The 18,106-nt window shown below is 42.3% G+C and overlaps 1 protein-coding gene across 5 annotated transcripts in view; it reads right to left on the reverse strand.

Moving 5' to 3' along the window:
• Positions 1 to 18,106, reverse strand: part of LOC106571102 (ryanodine receptor 3) — a 234,663-nt gene that overhangs the window by 177,873 nt on the left and 38,684 nt on the right. For all 5 annotated transcript variants that reach the window (XM_082961634.1, XM_082961633.1, XM_082961632.1 and 2 more), the window contains 6 exons: positions 9,411 to 9,485; positions 8,814 to 8,892; positions 7,585 to 7,697; positions 5,251 to 5,350; positions 4,302 to 4,395; positions 881 to 955 (listed from right to left, as the gene is read on the reverse strand). In XM_082961634.1, the coding sequence (XP_082817760.1) occupies positions 881 to 955; positions 4,302 to 4,395; positions 5,251 to 5,350; positions 7,585 to 7,697; positions 8,814 to 8,892; positions 9,411 to 9,485 (536 nt within the window). The remainder of the gene's footprint in view (positions 1 to 880; positions 956 to 4,301; positions 4,396 to 5,250; positions 5,351 to 7,584; positions 7,698 to 8,813; positions 8,893 to 9,410; positions 9,486 to 18,106) is intronic.

Raw genomic sequence — 18,106 nt, forward strand, 5'->3', positions numbered from 1 at the left:
GCTGCCGTTCGCGGCTGCCATTCGATCCTGTCTATGCATAGAAGAACCAGCTAGATGTATATTATCCATGTATGTGTTTAGCCACGACTCCGAGAAGCATAGGATATTACAGTTCTTCAGGTCCCGTTGATAGGATAGTCTCGAACGGAGCTTGTCCAGTTTATTCTCCAGTGATTGTACGTTCGCCAATAGAATGGAGGGTAGAGGCGGATTATTTATTTGTCGATGTAGTTTCATCAGGTTGCCCGCATGTCGGCCTCTCTTTCTTTTCCGAGTCTCAGGAATTAGGGCCTGTATGTCCAGAACTGCCGACTCATTGAAGTAGAAATCTTCGTCCAAATCGCTGTTCTGATATCCAGAAGCTCTTTACGGTCATAGGGAACGATGGAGGAAACATTATGAACAATCAGTGCAAAAAAATAAATACAAAAACGTAAAACGGCAGCTATACATTGCAGCGCCATTCTGATAATGCTTGAATCTCAAGAGATTATTTTGGTGAAATAAAAGTAGGAGACATTATAAATACTTCCATAATGCATTATACGTCATATACAACCAGGTGGTTCATGGAAGGTGCCATTGACTGGAGGGTGTCTGAAAGTGTATTGGGTGTCTATATTCTCAACCAAAAGGGTTCTACCTGCAACCACAAAGGGATCTTCAAAGGGTTATCCTATGGGGACAGCCAAAGAAACCTTTAAGGTTCTAGATAGTGGATTGAGTCTAAAGTAGATAGTGTAGGAGTCTAAAGTGTGTCTGAAAGTGAGTGAGTACAGTGAAGGACAGACAGTGTCTGTGAAATGGATAAGTGAGAGAGGGTGGGGTGGGAGTGAGGTTAGGGTCAGAGTGAAGGTGGGTTAGATGGAGGAGAGCTCACCCGATCCTGAGGGGCTCCAGCCTCCAGAGGGAGCGAGCCTTGGATGTTCCTTTACCCATCTCATAGTTCACTATCCTGGGGACACAGAAAGGGAGGAGAGGGATCAGGTCTGTGTCTTTTTCAGGGGTGAAAGTAAGGCTATATGGTCTGGTACAGCGTCCCGGCAAAATAAATAGTGGGGGTACGCCGTACCAGTACAATTAATACAACATGCTCTAAGAACTATAGGCTACTACACCATTACTTAACATTAGTGCAGGTCAGCCGCATGAAACATTAGCAAATTGACTGGAAACCGGGTGTTATACACTCCAAATTACGTTGTGGTTTGAGGAAAACACGGACAAGGTGGAGATGAGTAGCCGAGATGCTCTCGGACAAGGCGGAGATGAGTGGCCGAGAAAGAGGCGCGCTTGGACAACAGTGGACGCCTCAATTCAGGCTACAAGTGTAATGACAATCATAGAATGTCATGCCAATACACCTAGGTGTTTTATAACAGCTGTCTTTTTCCATTCATCACAATGCGGGTGCACAGTGCACCTGCATTGGGGTTTGGATGCTGGAATTATTTTGTGAGTGAACGAATGTCCCCAGTATCTCTACTTGTACATCATCATCTGCACATCTATCACTCCAGTGTTAATGCTACATTGTAATTATTTCACCTATTTATTGCCTTACCTCCCTACTCTTCTACATTTGCACACACTGTACATAGATTTTTCTCTTTTTCTTTTGTGTTATTGACTGTACGTTTGTTTATGTGTAACTCTATGTTGTTGTTTTTGTCGCACTGCTTTGCTTTATCTTGACCAGGTCGCAGTTGTAAATGAGAACTTGTTCTCAACTGGCCTACCTGGTTAAATAAAGGTGAAATAAATAAATACAAAATGTAAATGTGCACGGGTAGCCTACAGGAGCGCTTTTGTTAAGTGATTGTTTTACAATCAGATGAAAACATCATGACTGGTTGTGTTAGTGCCACATTAAAAGGCATAGGCAGGGCGTCCATAAGGCTAGGAGCAGTTAAAGCTTTCCCTACAGTAAATTGTATGAAATTGAAAAAAACATATTATAGCCTAATTAACTTATTCCTGTCTTTACAGAAATAAATACAATCATTCAAAATAGGCTACTACACCAGAAAGCCTGATTTGGACACAATAAAATAAAACTGTTTATTGTGTTAAATCACATAGTCTGAAGGACCCGCAATTTGGGCAGCGCACGGCAAATACCAAATAGACGATTGTTGAGTTGCGACAGTCAGTGAAAAGTAGAGAGGCCCAGACAGGCATATCGCAATATTTCTAAATACAATCGCGGGAAAACATGGTTTGGAAAGCAAATGGCTATTGCTGTAAAGAGAAGACAAAACAATGAAAAGACTCCAATCTGTCTTTTAGTTATCAAAATTCTCAACTTAATTGAATGAACAGTAGCCTGTCTTATTGGCACCAATAGAGAGCATCGGCCATATTCCCGGTTAATGGGTATATTCACTGTCTTCATCATCGTTGGCTCAGTGCCCCTTGAAGATTTGTTTTTGGATAATAAAGTTCTCCTCCAGGTTAGATGGATGTCATATTGTATTTGTGTCTCCCCTTCACATATGCCGATTATATGGATCAGACAACATCCTTTTATTGATCTGTGTGTCAGTGTCAGCAGAGTAGGCTACCCTGTATTTATTTAAGTACAAAACAAAAGTGTACAAGCACTTGGGTGTCCCGTACCGGTAAGACATCTACTTTCACCACTGGGGACGGATTCACAAAACTTTCTTCATAAGTCTATAGATAAGGAAAATATGGCAGTTAAGAAGAAATGTTTTCATAAGAAGGTTTTGTGAATCTGGTCTTTACTCTTTATGGAATATGAGATCAAATCTCTGGACAATTATGAAAGAAACCCTGTTTGAGATATCACTGCGTCTTGCAAAATCATCGTTTTTAAAAGGGACTAACGCTGGTGACCTTTAGTCAGTAGTATTACATTAAACATTTTGTCAAGAGCCACTTACAGGAACAATCTGCCTTAGCGCATACCGAGACTAGAACTCAGGACCTCTGCCTCAGCGCATACCGAGACTAGAACTCAGGACCTCTGCCTCAGTGCATACCGAGACTAGAACTCAGGACCTCTGCCTCAGTGCATACCGAGACTAGAACTCAGGACCTCTGCCTCAGCGCATTCCGAGACTAGAACTCAGGACCTCTGCCTCAGCGCATACCGAGACTAGAACTCAGGACCTCTGCCTCAGCGCATACCGAGACTAGAACTCAGGACCTCTGCCTCAGCGCATACCGAGGCTAGAACTCAGGACCTCTGCCTCAGCGCATATCGAGGCTAGAACTCAGGACCTCTGCCTCCCCGCATACCGAGATTAGAACTCAGGAACTCTGCCTCAGCGCATACCGAGACTAGAACTCAGGACCTCTGCCTCAGCGCATACCGAGACTAGAACTCAGGACCTCTGCCTCAGTGCATACCGAGACTAGAACTCAGGACCTCTGCCTCAGCGCATACCGAGACTAGAACTCAGGACCTCTGCCTCAGCGCATACCGAGACTAGAACTCAGGACCTCTGCCTCAGCGCATACCGAGACTAGAACTCAGGACCTCTGCCTCAGCGCATACCGAGACTAGAACTCAGGACCTCTGCCTCAGTGCATACCGAGACTAGAACTCAGGACCTCTGCCTCAGCGCATACCGAGACTAGAACTCAGGACCTCTGCCTCCCCGCATACCGAGCCTAGAACTCAGGACCTCTGCCTCAGTGCATACCGAGCCTAGAACTCAGGACCTCTGCCTCAGCGCATACTGAGACTAGAACTCAGGACCTCTGCCTCAGCGCATACCGAGCCTAGAACTCAGGACCTCTGCCTCAGTGCATACCGAGCCTAGAACTCAGGACCTCTGCGGCGCAAACAGACTTGACTGCCCTCCGGAAGTATTCCAACACATCTTTCTTTTGCGCTAGGTGTGACACTTCAGGCTAAGGAGTGAGTGTCCCAGATCCCCATCTGATACACAGGCAGATCGTCATCAAGATTGACTTAGCAATATTTGATCCCATTTCTCTCTCAACGATTCAACAGAATGGTGATGGAATGTCATAGCAGTTAATTGAAAGCTCTCTAAAACATGAAGGACAATCTTTAAAAGTAGCTCGAAGTGTCAGTTAAAATGGCCCTTAATAGTAGAGCTCACAGCCTGTAATTACATTTGACTAAAAGTTCCCTTCAAAGTGATTAAAAGTAACCGTAAGTGATTATATGACAGTGTTAAAAGTGGGTTTACAGTAGAGATCCAAACCTACAGTTAAAATGGCAGACAAGAAGTCTACTGTACCTCTTATGCTCTGGCAGTGTTACAGTCACAATATTAAAATGGCTGACAGGAAGTCTACTGTACCTCTGCTCCATCTCGCTGGCCTCTGATCCAGGTATGGTCAGACTCTCATCATGTCCGTGACACAGACGCATCACGTGACCACCACACAGGAATCCTATTGGACAAACACAAGATTCTAAGATCAATAGGGAGCTTTTGAAGGTATGGTGCATTTTGTCCACCGTATGTAGCCTTAGTGACAATCTGATTGATTGAATGACTGATATATATGGGCCTGTATTTAGTGTTTATTCTCATGTGTGTTTCTTTTATATGACTAATTGTTGAGGAAGAGCTTGCAAGCAACCATTTCACTATACTGTTTCTAGCTTCTACCTCAAGGCCATCAAACTGTTAAACAGCCATCACTAACATTGAGTGGCTGCTGTCAACATACTGACTCAAATCTCTAGCCACTTTAATAATTAAAAATTGGATGTAATAAATGTATCACTAGTCACTTTAAACAATGCCACTTTATATAATGTTTACATACCCTACATACTCATCTCATATGTATATACTGTACTCTATACCATCTACTGCATCTTGCCTATGCCGCAAAGCCATCGCTCATCCATATATTTATATGTACATATTCTTATTCATTCCTTTACACTTGTGTTTATAATGTAGTTGTTGTGAAATTGTTAGATTACTCGTTAGATATTACTGCACGGTCGGAACTAGAAGCACAAGCATTTCGCTACACTCACATTAATATCTGCTAACCATGTGTATGTGACCAATAAAATGTGATTTGACCTGCTGTATCCTGTGCATGTGATGAATAAACTCTGATTTGATTTTATTGTTTATTAAGTGTCTTACAAACACAGGTTACCCAGGGGAGCATGACACAAAGAAGCGTCAAATATATAACATTCCTCCAACAACTGAATATGTCCTAGTTCATAATGAAGTATTAACCTGAAATTGTAATGATATTACTGAGTTGTGGTGTACTTGCCTACAGCCACGTTGCTTCCTGACCGGGTAGGCTGGACGTTCCACAGAGTCTGCATAAAGGAGGCATCCACCTGGAAACTACCGTTAGAGATGGACAGGTGCTGGAAGAGAAGACAAACAGCGTAGGTTAAGGACCAGTGGTGTGGGTGTGTGTGTGTGCACATGTGTGTGAGCGAGAGAGAGACAGAGACTGGGATATGAGGGGCTGGTAAAGGAGAGATTTAAAGCTAGTTGGCATTTAACAACTTTGTCTCAACCCTGCCAGCTTTTTGGATATGCCTCTACAGCATATCTGTACTGGTCGATATATACCTTCTGTATCCACAGTGCGTTATAGCCACTAAGACCATAAACCCTCTATAAGGACCTGCATCAACTACCATTCCAGAATAAGATCTCAAGCCAGGCTGGTCTTTGCTGGGGAGATTGTGCAGCTCAATGGGATCCCATGGCCCACTGATCACAATGAGACTACCAACACCAGTTTAATCCATAACGCACAGCTCGACACAGCCAGGGGCCGGGACTCGGACAACAATGTTCAAAGATGTTCAGAATTAAATGAGACAAAACAGAGTATACTGGGTTGGGTTATATCAATGATGTATACTGAACATAAATATAAATGCAACCTGGAACAATTTCAACGGTTTTTACAGAGTTACAGTTTATATAAGGAAATCAGTCAATTGAAATACATTCATCTATAGATTTCACATGACTGGGCAGGAGTTACAACCATGGCCTAGGAGGGCATAGGCCCACCCACTTGGGAGCCAGGCCCACCCACTTGGGAGCCAGGCCCACCCACTTGGGAGTCAGGCCCAGCCACAGACAGAAATACTGCTCAGTTTCACCAGCTGTCCAGGTGGCTGGTCTCAGACGATCCTACAGGTGAAGAAGCCGGATCTGGAGGTCCTGGGCTGGCGTGGTTACATGTGGTCTGCGGTTGTGAAGTCTGTTGGGCGTACTGCCAAATTCTCTAAAATTACGTTTGGAGACGGCTTATGGTAGAGAAATTAAACTTGAGACATCTGTGGCATTGTGGTGTGTGACAAAACTGCACATTTTAGAGTGGCCTTTTATTACCCCTAGCACAAGGGAAAGGGATGTAAACAAATTTGTGCACAAGAAAGAAAGAACAATTTTTTTGTGCGTATGGACAAATTCTATGATCATTTATTTCTGTATATTTTTTATAGAGGATTTCAGAAAACCAATAATTCTTTGTCACTCAGGAAATTACCCCTCTGTGATAAGTCATAGTTGTGCTACAATCTAATGTTTTCAGTAGGAGGATGAATCAGGCAATGATTCCCTTTGGTGGAGTTGAAACTCAGGCTGAGTGGAGCTATGTTTCCCTCTGATGGAGTTGAAACTCAGGCTGAGTAGAGCTATGTTTGCCTCCCCAAAGGCATATAGCACACCCCAGTACCTACTGCTATCTCTGCTTCATGTTTTGCACGTCTCTCCCTCTCTCTCCTCTCCCTTCCTCTCTAAGTAAATGAATTAAGTTCAGAAGCATTATTCTGCAGAGCATAGAGTCCATTATGTGTCAGCTCATCAGCCAGATAATGGTTTCCATAAAAATGAAACTGAAAACAAGGATGGTTCTCTAGTAATTTCATTACAGATCTTCCTGAATAGCCACTTCAAGTACTCCCCGGGATTGCCTTGTCACTGTCGAGGTTGGTCTGGGCTGAGGGGAGCAGTATCTAAAAACTAAAAAAGTTTTAACAGGACTATTTCAAGTGGAGGATGATGTGATGGGGATAACAGTGTTGAGTGATTCTAACCAGGTCCCAGATCTGTTTGGGTTGTCTTGTTATTCCTAACCTGGTCCCAGATCTGTTTGGGTTGTCATGTTATTCCTAACCTGGTCCCATATCTGCTTGGGTTGTCTTGTTATTCCTAACCTGGTCCCAGATCTGTTTGGGTTGTCTTGTTATTCCTAACCTGGTCCCAGATCCGTTTGGGTTTCTTTCCCTTTCCAAGCCTCCTAGCCTGCTCTGGCAAGACAACCCAAACAGATCTGGGACCAGGTTAGGAATAACAAGACAACCCAAGCAGATATGGGACCAGGTTATAAATAACAAGACAACCCAAACAGATCTGGGACCAGGTTATAAATAACATGACAACCCAAACAGATCTGGGACCAGGTTATAAATAACATGACAACCCAAACAGATCTGGGACCAGGTTATAAATAACAAGACAACCCAAACAGATCTGGGACCAGGTTATAAATAACATGACAACCTAAACAGATCTGGGACCTGGCTAACAAGAGTGAGATTAAGATTGATTGATTGATTGTCTAATTGATACTCACCAGGTACCTCTCTGTGGACACGCTGACCAGGATTAGGTCGTCTCCGATACGGACCTTCTCTCCCTCTGACCTTTGCTTGGACGCAGGGTGGATGGTCCACCAGCATGCCTCACCTGGAGAGATAGAAGACAACAGGACTTGGATGAGACTGCCATAGTCTCTTGTGACAGACTGTTACCATAGTAACTGACCAGACTTTTATCATAGTAGCTGACCAGACTGTTAACATAGTAACTGACCAGACTGTTACCATAGTAACTGGCCAGACTGTTACCATAGCAGCTGGCGAGACTGTTAACACTCCAGATTTTGGTTCCTTGTTCTGAGATTACAATAAGACTCTGGTAATATACTGTAAATGAATCATAACTTCATACAATGTACATGAGCATACCAAAAACAGAAAGATACAGATCATACATCTGAAATTGACATAAATATGCAAATGTTTGACTGGCTGGCATGTCAATTTCTTGCATTTAATTTGTGGTCCATAGTCCAAGTACCAAAGCATGGATTTACACAAGCAGTGCTAGTGTGTCATCATGATTGTTAATCAGTTCATTATGCGCTGTGTGATTGTTAATCAGTTCATTATGTGCTGTGTGATTGTTAATCAGTTCATTATGCGCTGTGTGATTGTTAATCAGTTCATTATGCGCTGTGTGATTGTTAATCAGTTCATTATGCGCTGTGTGATTGTTAATCAGTTCATTATGTGCTGTGTGATTGTTAATCAGTTCATTATGCGCTGTGTGATTGTTAATCAGTTCATTTTGAAGTCTTCAAATATCAAAGCAGTTTCAAAGCAGGGCATTGGACAGCCTCAAGGCAGCCATTTTGCCTGGTGGTAACGTCTTCAGGTTGATATAGTGCCTCTATTCCGGGGGCTACAACACATACACATAGGAAGGTCAGCTATTAATATGGAAGCCAGTCTGCATGTCTAGTATAGTCAGTTAAAATATCACATCCGGTTTGATAAATGGCTCTGCTTCATTTTGTAGTTTTGTAGTTCTTACATCAGCCGATGTCACAAAGTGCTGTACAGAAACCAGGTGTAGAAGCACGGTGGCTAGGGAAAACCCTAAATGTCGCCTAGTTACCAATACAAGGCTGTCTCCACAGCAGACGTAATCTGCGCCCCCAAATGGCACTCTCTTCCTTTTACAGCTCTACCACTAAATGTAGTCACAGGGAGCAAGGCTGTGTGCAACAGGAAGTGTTACCTATTGAATGTTCTTGTAATCCCACGTCAAATGACAGTTTGTCTGTCAACGATCTTGACGTCTTCAAGCAGGTCAGGTACTGTTGAGAAGCCACACAATATGAAATAGCAAGAAGATAGAAAAGGAAAACGATTGATAAAATATATGTCTGTGTTTCATGATTTGTTTGTAGCATTTACACATACAGAATATACAGTTTAATGTACAGTTTAAAACTCAAGCCATCGGCACTGTTATCTTTGGAGCAACTGCAGTATAATGTTTTAGGTAATACAGTAACAGTGAGGGACTGGTGACCTTTTCATTCAACACGTAGGAGGGATATCCACTAGTAATACAGCTCTCGTACTGGGAAATCTTTCACAGATCTGGCTACCCACTCATTGGAGCTACTTTGGCCATTGGAGCAACTGCAGTATAATGTTTGTGTAGGTGATACTATGTGCGTCCCAAACGGGCACCCTTATTCCCTATAAAGTACACTGCTTTTTATCAGAGCCCTATGGGGTACCGCAGTATAAAGGGAAAAAAGGTTCCATTTGGAACACAACCACTGTGGTTATGAGGGACAGGGTGGCAGATTTCCCCCATTCTCACCATTCCACTGAAGGAGTGGCGTAGGAGGATGGCGTGACCATAGAGCAGGGTCCGGTGTCCACCCCCCTGGGCCGCCTAGGAGGGAGGAGAGGAGGAGAGGCAACATACACAGCAGGTTAGATTCTGATGGGTGCATCTCAATAGTGTCATGTAGAATCCTCCCCTTGTCTCCTTTCCTTCATCTACACGGATCTGAGCAGACAGGAAAGCAAAATGGTCAAACCCTACGAGGAAGATTGAAATTGTGCTTTCATCTCTCTAGTTGTTTCTAATCAGTACAGATGAAGGAGAGAAAACAAGGGAAGGACGTCACTTTAAAATATTGAGGATAGATAACGGACATCCTTGGCTAGTACCTCCAGGAACAAACAGACGGACAGACAGGAAGAAAAAGAAACCAAACGGACTCATCCCACCCAGGTCGTGCTGCACTACTATGTGTGTTGGACAGGTTCAGTTGACGAACGAGAAACATTTTGTTGCAGTACCGTGGACAAGGAAATGTTGTGAACCCCGTAAGAGAAATTAAGAAAATCTATATTTTCTTAATTGAAGACAGATTTAAAACAAACGTAATATTACTCACCCTCCTTAACAACCTCTAGACGCATGAAGAAAAGAACAGGGTGACATAACATTAGCACACTTTAACCCAATAACCCACAACCTGTCTACAGTGTTGCTATCTATATTTCCCTTTAAAGGAGTTCCAAATCAGTATTTGGATAAAGAAAGAAAACATAAGATAAGATAGACGTTGCTACACATTAGTGGTGGATAACGTGAGTTCCCCCTAGACACACTCTCCAATGTGTTTTTTGGACAGTGAAGCTAAAACTTTTAATTTGGCTCAATACTCCAGCATTTTGTATTTGAGATTAAATGTTTTATTTATTTAAATATATATATATATTTATACATTACAAAATGTCACCGTTTTGGAAATGAAGGCACTTTATGTTTCTAGTCCCCTCGTTAGAAGGTTGTAGTGTATTTTTTTTTTTGGGGGGGGGGGGGGTATGATATTTATGCTTCTGTAACTTTCTTACTCAGGGTTATTCACGATTCATTCATGATAATCCATCATCATGATAGCATCCACATTAATGTAGAAGTGTTTAGAAGCATATTATATTCTCATTTACAATAAAAGTCACTCCAAAATGACACAATACATTATTTACCATTCATTTCTATTGGGCACAAAATATTCTGAAACACAACCAAAACAAACAGCAAATGCATCCAACAAATGTGTAGAGGCACAAGCTGTATGTAGTCATTGCGTGCAAATACAAAACTTTTGACTAAATTGAACACTCTATAAGTGAATTTGCCTAAAAACTTATGACAATTTCAAATGGGGGCACTAGATACATAAAGTGATTTCATTAGGTAATGTTTTAGGCTGGGTTTCTGTACAGCACTTTGAGATATCAGCTGATGTAAGAAGGGCTATATAAATACATTTGATTTGATTTGATTTGAAATAGATACTGTATGAATGAATATACCCTAAAATAAAAGGTGACATTAAGTACTGTCGCCTCAAATAAATTGTTTTATCTCAAATTCAAAATGCTGCAGTATAGAGACAAATTAAAAGTTTTAGCTTCACTGTCCAAATAAACACGTAGGGGAGTGTAAGAACTATATAAATCCAATCAACAAACAGTCTACATTATATACACTACGGTCTACAGTATATACACTACAGTCTACAGAATATACACTACAGTCTACATTATACACTACAATCTACATTATACACACTACAGTCTATACACTACAGCCTACAGTCTATATACTACAGTCTACATACAACAGTCTACGGTCTACAGTCTACAGTCTATATACTACAGTCTACAGTCTATACACTACAGTCTACATGTCTATATACTACAGAATATACACTACAGTCTACAGTCTATATACTACAGTCGATATACTACAGTCTACAGGTCTATATACTACAGCCTACAGAATATACACTACAGTCTACATTATATACACTACAGTCTACAGTCTATATACTACTGTCTACGGGTCTATATACTACAGTCTACATACTACAGTCTACAGTCTACATACTACAGTCTACAGTCTACATACTACAGTCTACAGTCTACACACTACAGTCCACAGTCTATACACTACAGTCTACAGTCTATAAACTACAGTCTACAGGTCTATATACTACAGCCTACAGAATATACACTACAGTCTACAGTATATACACTACAGTCTACAGTATATACACTACAGTCTACATTATATACACTACAGTCTATAGTCTATATACTCTACAGTCTATAGTCTATATACTACAGTCTACATACTACAGTCTACAGTCTATATACTACAGTCTACAGTCTATACACTACAGTCTACAGTCTACACACTACAGTCTATATACTACAGTCTACAGTATATACACTACAGTCTACACAATACAGTCTATATACACTACAGTCTACAGTATATACACTACAGTCTACACAATACAGTCTATATACACTACAGTCTACAGTATATACACTACAGTCTACACAATACAGTCTATATACACTACAGTCTACAGTCTATATACTACAGTCTACAGTATATATACTACAGTCTAAAGTCTAAACACTACAGTCTACTGTATATACACTACAGTCTACAGTCTATATACACTGCAGTCTACAGTCTATACACTACAGTCTACAGTCTTTATACTACAGTCTACATTATACACTACAGTCTACATTATATACACTACAGTCTACACACTACAGTCTACAGTCTATATACTACAGTCTACATTATATACACTACAGTCTACATTATATACACTACAGTCTAAAGTCTAAACACTACAGTCTACAGTATATACACTACAGTCTACACACTACAGTCTACAGTCTATATACTACAGTCTACAGTATATATACTACAGTCTACAGTATATACACTACAGTCTACATTATATACGCTACAGTCTACAGTATATACACTACAGTCTACGTTATATACGCTACATTCTACAGAATATACACTACAGTCTAAAATATATACACAACAGTCTACAGAATATACACTACAGTCTACATTATATACACTACTGTCTACAGTATATCGACGGGGCTGTAGTGGAACAGGTTGAGAGATTCAAGTTCCTTGGTGTCCACATCACCAACAAACTAACATGGTCCAAACACACCAAGACAGTCGTGAAGAGGGCACGACAAAACATATTCCCCCTCAGGAGACTGAAAAGATTTGGCATGGGTCCTCAGATCCTCAAAAGGTTCTACAGCTGCACCATCGAGAACACCCTGACTGGTTGCATCACTGGCTGGTATGGCATCTGCTTGGCCTTCGACCGCAAGGCACTACAGAGGGTAGTGCGTACGGCCAAGTACATGACTGGGGCCAAGCTTCCTGCCATTCAGGACCTCTATATCAGTCGGTGTCAGAGGAAGGCCATAAAAAATGTCAAAGACTCCAGCCACCCCAGTCATAGACTGTTCTCTGTGCTACCACACGGCAAGCGGTAAAGGAGCGCCAAGTCTAGGTCCAAAAGGCTTCTTAAAAGCTTCTACCCCCAAGCCATAAGACTCCTGAACAGCTAATCAAAGGGCTACCCAGACACCTCTTTTACGCTGCTGCTACTCTCTGTTATTATTTATGCATAGTCACTTTAAATCTACCTACATGTACATATTACCTCAATTACTTTGACTAACCAGTGCCCCCGCACATTGACTCTGTACCTATACCCCATGTATATAGCCTAGCTATTGTTATTTTACTGCTGCTATTTAATTATTTGTTACTTTTATTTTCTATTTTCTACTTATCTATTTTTTACTTAACACTTAAATTTATTTCTTTCTTAACTTCTTAAAGCATTGTTGGTTAAGGGCTTGTAAGTAAGCATTTCACTGTAAGGTCTACACCTGTTGTATTCGGCGCATGTGACAAATCAAATTTGATTTGATTTTGATGTACGCTACAGTCTACAGGATCAATCTGTGCTTGGATCTCTACAGTTTATAGTTCCTCTGGTTGGGAAGAGAATTCCAAAGTCGATCCATGAAGCCCCTAAACCCCTCAACGAGAAGAGAGGAGGGAAAGAGGGAAAGAAACAACACCGGAGTTCACAGACTCCTTTCGTTCATCTACACTGATCTGACCTGAGTGGAGCGGGGAAAGCAAAAATGGCAGAACACTACGAGAAGGTTTGATTAAACTCCAAACCCCCAGTCCTCCAGTCCCCTCAGTCTCTCAGCCCTTTAGACTCAAAACCCCCAGTCCTCCAGCCCCCCAGAGAAAGAGAGAGAGAAAGAGAGAGAGACAGAGAGAGAGAGAGACAGAGACACAGAGACAGAGAGAGAGCGAGAGAGAGGGGGGAGAGAGGGGCAGTATTTCAGGCCTCCTGCCATGCTGACACATCATCACTGTGAACTGTGACCTTTGGCTGGGCGGCACAGCAACTGGCAACGCCCCTCCCACTCTAATATCATTCTGTCTGAGCTTCTGCAGGGAGTATGGTGGTGGTGTGTGTGGGAGGGGGATTGTGTGTGTGTAAGAGAGTGTGTGTGTGTGTGTGTGTGTGTGTGTGTGTGTGAAGGGAGGTGGTCTCTCTTCTCTCACTGAGCTTTCTCCTGCCAGCTTGGTTTTACAAGAATGAAGTGCTGGCTGCTTGCCAAGCTTCTCACAGGCTGCCAGCGCTGCACAATAATGGCTGGTCTGTGATTACTGTAAGTAATTCACTTTTAATGTTCACTTCATATCTGGTTCTAATCTAATAATCTCACAGAGAATGACCAGTCAGACCACAGGAAGTTGGTCTGGTAATGACTTTTCAAGGAGAAGAGAGGGAGGTTCATGCCAGATTAATTTGCTACTGGCTGAAATATGGTTGTCAGTGTCCATATACAGTGCCTTATTCATACCCCTTGGCTATCTTCACATATTATTGTGTTACAAAGTGGAATTAAAATGGATTTATTTGTCATTTTTGTCAACAATCGACACAAAATACTCTGTAACATCAAAGTGGAAGAAACATTTTATAAAAATGTTAAGATAAATAAAAATGTCATAACTAAAACATACAGTGGGGCAAAAAAGTATTTAGTCAGCCACCAATTGTGCAAGTTCTCCCACTTAAAAAGATGAGAGAGGCTTGTAATTTTCATCATAGGTACACGTCAACTAATGACAGACAAAATGAGAAGAAAAAAATCCTGAAAATCACACTGTAGGATTTTTAATGAATTTATTTGCAAATTATGGTGGAAAATAAGTATTTGGTCACCTACAAACAAGCAAGATTTCTGGCTCTCACAGACCTGTAACTTCTTCTTTAAGAGGCTCCTCTGTCCTCCACTCGTTACCTGTATTAATGGCACCTGTTTGAACTTGTTATCAGTATAAAAGACACCTGTCCACAACCTCAAACAGTCACACTCCAAACTCCACTATGGCCAAGACCAAAGAGCTGTCAAAGGACACCAGAAACAAAATTGTAGACCTGCACCAGGCTGGAAAGACTGAATCTACAATAGGTAAGCAGCTTGGTTTGAAGAAATCAACTGTGGGAGCAATTATTAGGAAATGGAAGACATACAAGACCACTGATAATCTCCCTCGAGATTATTATACAAGATCTCACCCTGTGGGGTCAAAATGATCACAAGAACGGTGAGCAAAAATCCCAGAACCACACGGGGGGACCTAGTGAATGACCTGCAGAGAGCTGGGACCAAAGTAACAAAGCCTACCATCAGTAACACACTACGCCGCCAGGGACTCAAATCCTGCAGTGCCAGACGTGTCCCCCTGCTTAAGCCAGTACATGTCCAGGCCCGTCTGAAGTTTGCTAGAGAGCATTTGGATGATCCAGAAGAGGATTGGGAGAATGTCATATGGTCAGATGAAACCAAAATAGAACTTTTTGGTAAAAACTCAACTCGTCGTGTTTGGAGGACAAAGAATGCTGAGTTGCATCCAAAGAACACCATACCTACTGTGAAGAATGGGGGTGGAAACATCATGCTTTGGGGCTGTTTTTCTGCAAAGGGACCAGGACGACTGATCCGTGTAAAGGAAAGAATGAATGGGGCCATGTATCGTGAGATTGAGTGAAAACCTCCTTCCATCAGCAAGGGCATTGAAGATGAAACGTGGCTGGTTCTTTCAGCATGACAATGATCCCAAACACACCGCCCGGGCAACGAAGGAGTGGCTTCGCAAGAAGCATTTCAAGGTCCTGGAGTGGCCTAGCCAGTCTCCAGATCTCAACCCCATAGAAAATCTTTGGAGGGAGTTGAAAGTCCGTGTTGCCCAGCGACAGCCACAAAACATCACTGGTCTAGAGGAGTTCTGCATGGAGGAATGGGCCAAAATACCAGCAACAGTGTGTGAAAACCTTGTGAAGACTTACAGAAAACGTTTGACCTGTGTCATTGCCAACAAAGGGTATATAACAAAGTATTGAGATAAACTTTTGTTATGGACCAAATACTTATTTTCTACCATAATTTGCAAATAAATTCATAAAAAATCCTACAATGTGATTTTCTGGAATTTTTTTCTCATTTTGTCTGTCACAGTTGACGTGTACCTATGATGAAAATTACAGGCCTCTCTCATCTTTTTAAGTGGGAGAACTTGCACAATTGGTGGCTGACTAAATACTTTTTTGCCCCACTGTAGTCGTTGCATAAGTGTTCAGACCATTTGTTTAGGCAAGCCTAAATTAGTTCAGGAATTAATAGGCGTTGACATGATTTTTGAATGACTAACCCTTCCTCTGTCCCCCATACATATAACATCTGTAAGGTCCCTGAGTGAAGTATTGCATTTAAAGCACAGATTCAACTACAAAGACCAGGGAGCTTTTCGAAAGCCTCACAAAGAAGGGCAGTGATTGGTAGATGGGTAACAACAAATCAGACATTGAATATATCTTTAAGCATGGTCAAGTTAATAACGACGCTGTGGGTGATGTATTAAACCACCCAGACACAACAAAGATACAGTCGTCCTTCTGAACTGAGCTGCAGGACTGGAAGGAAACTGTTCAGGGAGTTCACCATGAGGTCATTAGTGATTTTAAAACAGCTGCAGAGTTTAATGGCTGTGATGGGAGAAAACTGAGAATGGATTAACAACATTGTAGCTACTCCACAATAACGACCTAAATGACAGAGAAGAATACAAATGTACAAAATACAAATATTCCTAAACATGCATCTTGTATGCAACAAGGAATTAAAGTAATACTGCAAAAGAACACAGCAAATAAATACACTTTTTGGCCTGAATGCATAGCCTTATGTTTGGGGCAAATCGAACACATCACTGAGTAACTAACTACCTCCTTATTTTTAAGCATGGTAAATCACTGCATCACGATATGGGTGGTTATGCTTGACATCAGAAAAAGACTGGGGATTGTCAGGATGAATGGGACGGAGCTAAGCACAGGCAAAATCCTAGAGGAAGATCTGGTCAGTCTGCTTTCCACCAGACACTGGGAGAGGAATTCAGCTTCCAGCAGGACAATAACCTACAACACACAGCCAAATCTTTATTTATTTTGTATTTATTTAACAAGGCAAGACAGTTAAGAACAAATTCTTATTTTCAATGACAGCCTAGGAACAGTGGTTTAACTGCCTTGTTCTGGAGCAGAACAAGAGATATTAACTTGTCAGCTCGGGGATCCGATCTTGCAACCGTTCGGTTACTAGTCCAACACTTTAACCACTAGGCTACCTGCCGCCCCAATCTACACTGGATTTATTTACCAAGAAGAGTCAATGTGTCCGAGTGACCAAGTTACAGTTTCAACTTAAATCTGCTTGAAAAGCTATGGCAAGACTTGAAACTTGCTGTCTAGCCATGATCCCCAACATCTTTACAGAGCTTAATGAGAGATTAATGGGTAAATATTGCACAATCCAGGTGTGGAGAGCTCTTGGAGACTTACCCAAGAAGACTCACAGCTGTAATCACTCTTAGAGACTTACCCAGAAAGACTCAATGTCACGGTCGTTAACAAGGATGGAACAAGGCGCAGCGTGATTTGAGTTCCACATCTTTATTCAAAGTGAAACTACCAAAAAACAAATGACCAACAACGAAAACGTGACCTCAGTGGTGCTACATGCACAGACACAAAACAATATCCCACAACCCAGGTGGGAGCAATGGAGAACTTAAGTATGATCCCCAATTAGAGACAACGAATATCAGCTGCCTCTAATTGGGAACCATACCAAGAGCACCAACATAGAAATGAAAAGACTAGAACACCCCCTAGTCACGCCCTGACCTACAACACCATAGAGAACCAAGGGCTCTCTATGGTCAGAGCGTGACAGTACCCCCCCCCTCCCCCCAAAGGTGCGGACTCCGGCCGCAAAACCTGAAACCAAATGGGGAGGGTAGGGGGGGGTGACTAGTGTCGGTGGCGGCTCTGGTGTGGGTCGCCGCCCCCGCCCAGACACCGGATCCGGCCATGGCGCCGGGCAGAACGCCGTGCCTGGACTGGGCATCGGCGCAAAGGAAGGCTCCGGCCTTGGAGCGGTACTGGATGCTGTGCCTGGACTGGGCACCGGCGCAGAGGAGGGCTCCGGCCATGGAGATGGGTTGGACGCAGTGCCTGGACTGGGCACCGGCGCAGAGGAAGGCTCCAGCCA

This window comes from Salmo salar, chromosome 15 (genome assembly GCF_965601325.2).
Source record: "Salmo salar chromosome 15, fSalSal1, whole genome shotgun sequence".
Lineage (NCBI taxonomy): Eukaryota > Metazoa > Chordata > Actinopteri > Salmoniformes > Salmonidae > Salmo > Salmo salar.